The sequence below is a fragment of the Trachymyrmex septentrionalis genome, unplaced genomic scaffold (genome assembly GCF_001594115.1).
Source record: "Trachymyrmex septentrionalis isolate Tsep2-gDNA-1 unplaced genomic scaffold, Tsep1.0 scaffold276, whole genome shotgun sequence".
In the NCBI taxonomy this organism is placed as follows: Eukaryota; Metazoa; Arthropoda; class Insecta; order Hymenoptera; family Formicidae; genus Trachymyrmex; species Trachymyrmex septentrionalis.
This window is the reverse complement of record NW_017305437.1, coordinates 115,530-118,991: the sequence shown is the minus strand read 5'-3', so window position 1 is coordinate 118,991 and position 3,462 is coordinate 115,530. Positions and strand designations below refer to the sequence as shown.

The 3,462-nt window shown below is 46.0% G+C and overlaps 1 protein-coding gene across 1 annotated transcript; it reads left to right on the top strand.

Annotated features, from left to right (window-relative positions):
• Positions 1-647: 647 nt before the first annotated feature.
• LOC108749219 (neural Wiskott-Aldrich syndrome protein-like) lies at positions 648-3,195 on the top strand. The gene is made up of 3 exons (XM_018487785.1): positions 648-789; positions 2,099-2,437; positions 2,558-3,195. The coding sequence occupies exons 1-3, from the start codon at positions 648-650 to the stop codon at positions 3,193-3,195; spliced, it is 1,119 nt and encodes a 372-aa protein (XP_018343287.1).
• Positions 3,196-3,462: the final 267 nt, after the last annotated feature.

Here is a 3,462-nt window from a genome sequence, read left to right as displayed (position 1 = left end):
TGACGCCTGTTTCCTACGAGCGGTGCAATCGTCGGTCGGAATTTCGAGTCAGGGAAAAATCCCTTTAACTCGGGAATGGAGCACGTGCGAGCTTTGAAAGGGCAAGGTTTAGTGATTACGAGGTTGTATTAGGCGGGTTTTAAAAATAAAATGACGCGAGCGAGAGGAATAATTAATAACATGATTTATTGTAGATAAGAAAAACGCGCGGTTGTATGATAGTCAGTTAATAATAATACTTATTATATTTAATCTGTATATTGCTACAGTTACAGGCGTAACAGTATTATCTGTTCTATAACGGCTATACATGTATTATATTTAATCTGTACATTGTGTTAGAGGGGGGAATCGGATAGGTTTGGTTTAACATATTTCAAGGATGGAAACGGAGGAAGGGGGGAAAAGATTGTTGAAGAATTTGACTGGAACTAGGATTGCATGGGTGGAATTCGGAAGGAATACGGGGAGACTGGAGGTTGAGGTTTGACCAGTGATGGCATTGCGGATTTCTTGAGGATCGAAATAATGAGGGCCGATAGTGTAGGCCCCCTGAGGGATAGATGCGGTTGTAACCCGCGGGAATTGGGAGATGAGTGACTCAAAAGTGTCACTCTCTAGGATCCGGAAGTAGGATCTGGGTGGGGATGGAAGAATTTCCTCTAGGAACGCTGTCCGTGGAGTTCGTCGGAGATGGACTTCTTCTGGGGGAAATTGGATGGGATGATTCGGATGATTGTGGAGGGGTATCGGGAAAGATTCTCTCTGTAAGTGCGTCCGAAAACGCTGGTGAGGGAGTTCGAGGGGGAGGAGAAGGAGGTAGCTGAGGAGGTGAAGGTGTTCGAGGGGGAGGAGGTATAAGCTTAGCCTGATTAGCCGGCGGAGCCGGTGGTGACGAGGATGGTAATGGTGGTAAATGATCCTCGGCCGGACGACTCTTTCCGAGGTATCTCTTGTACTCTTCGTCCAAGAGTTTCCGCGCCTCCCGGTAGGCCCGGCTTCGAAGCCACCCTTTGAAGGGACGGTTCGGACGCGGTACTATAATTTAGTGTAAATTATAGTGGTTGATTCTCTTGATCACACATATATATATATATATATATATGTGTGTGTGTGTATGTGTGGGTGTGTGTGTGTGTGGATGGGACTTACTATTCCTGCGGATGTGGGTGGATCTAGCGGCCTGGTCGGTGGTCCCAGTACCTCACGGAAGGTTGCCACTCGGGTGTGAAGACTCTGGTCACTTTGTTCAAGTCCCAAGGCGATGGGATTTGAATGAGAACGATTTTGGTTGCAAACCGGCAGAGTTTAGTTTTGGAAATTTTAACTGACAATTAACACTGAGAACTGGCAACTGATCACTACTGACTTCTGACTGGTGACTACCGAATGCCGAATGCCTAATGCCGCGTACTACTCAACGACATTTTGTTTACGTTCGCTGTACAGCTCAATGACGTTCCGTTTTGAAATAAATTTTTTTATCTCTACGAGGTCTGGCTATTAAATAACGAGACTGCGCGCGCAGAAGGCGTCCTAGAGGGGTAGGGTGGGAAACGAATGCAGCGTTGGATAGCTGGAAGTGTCTACTATTCCAGTACGAAAACACATTTTTGTCGCAGTAGTAGTATTTTTTCTATAGAGGTTAGAAACGAACTTGTTTTTTTCTCGTGCCGATAACAATGTGTGACGAAAAACACGAGCAACGGATTGTTACGTCCAGACTCCACAGTTCTTTTCTTCGACAAGAAACTTTCGTCATCACAAAGAATTAGTGAGCAGTAAACCACTTGAAATAGGAGCTGAGAGCAATAAATGCTCGTTTTAAACTAACAACCCATCCGGGACTGAACCGTTGGGTTAGATATTTGAACCAAGTATCAAATAGACAAACCTTATCTCGAGGACTATAAAATAAAATAAGAGCTGAGAACAATGAACGCACAGTTTTTAACTAATAAACCATTCGGGACAGAACCGTTGGGTTGATATTGGAACCAAGGGCCAGATAGGCGAAACTTAAGAACAAACAGACTAGGCTTTGTAAAATGAAACAGCGACTGTAAGCAATAAATGACATGTGGCTCGCATCTATTAGACACTCGAGAAATGGTCGATGACGAAAGTTATCTTAGATACATAAACAATATCCCTAATCCTGGATTGGCTCAGCAGTACACGTACTCTGCTCTCGGCGTCACTAACTCGCCATATAAAAGGAGAGGTCCTCCACGAGGAGCGTCACTTCTCCTTCGGAACTCGGCAGTCATTAGTCACTTTTCATTCGATATTCGATATTCGATATTCGGCATTCGGCACTCAGCAGTCACCAGTCAAACTCCATCTCCGAGATTGTCCGCGATACGCGTTAAAGTGACTCGACCGGAGCTTCCACATCCTAGTGCCAACTTTCCGTGGGGTCCTGAGGCTAACGATTGCAACTGCTAGACCTACCCACATCCGCAGAACAACAGTAAGTCCCACACACACACGCACACACACACACACCCGCGGATATATAAGAGAACCAACCACTATAATTTACCTCAAATTATAGTGCCGCGCCAGAACCGTCCTTTCAAAGGGTGGCTACGAAGCCGGGCCTACCGGGAGGCACGGAAACTCTTGGACGAAGAGTTCAAGAGGTATCTCGGGAGCTCACAAGAGCAGAATCGTCCGGCCGAGGGTCGCCTACCACCAGTACCATCCTCGTCACCACCGGCTCCGCCGGCAAATCACCCCGATACCGCTTCCCCAATACCGCTCCCGCCTCAGGGACCTTCGCCTTCACCACCTCAGGCACCTCCTTCTCCTCCCCCTCGAACTCCTTCATCTGCGTTTTCGGACGCACTGACAGAGGGAATATTTCCCGATACTCCACCACAATCATCCGATTCGTTCCACCCAACTCCCCCCAGAGGTCCATCTCCGACGAACTCCACGGACAGCGTGGAGTTCCTAGAGGAAATTCCTCCACCCCCACCTAGATCCTACTTCCGGATCCTGGAGAGTGACACTTTTGAGTCACTCATCTCTCAATTCCCGCGGGTTACTACCGCATCTATCCCTCAGGGGGCCTACACTATCGGCCCTCACTACTTTGATCCCCATGAAATCCGAAATGCCAATACTGGTCGAAGTCCTATCTCAAATATATCCCCGTATTCCTCCCAAATTCTACCCATCCAATATTAGTATCTGTAAGATTTTTTAATAATCTTTTCCCCACTTCCTCCGTTTCCATCCTTGAAGTATGTTAAACCAAACCTATCCGATTTCCCCCCCCCCTTTTTTTATACAATGTATAGTTTAAATATTATAAAAGTGTAACGGTTTTGGAATAGATAATACTGTGTGCCAAAAACCATAATGTATAGAGTAGATGTAATAAATATTATTATATAACCGATTAGCAATAATTGCGTGATTTCCTATTTGTCAATTAGACACAATAAATAATCT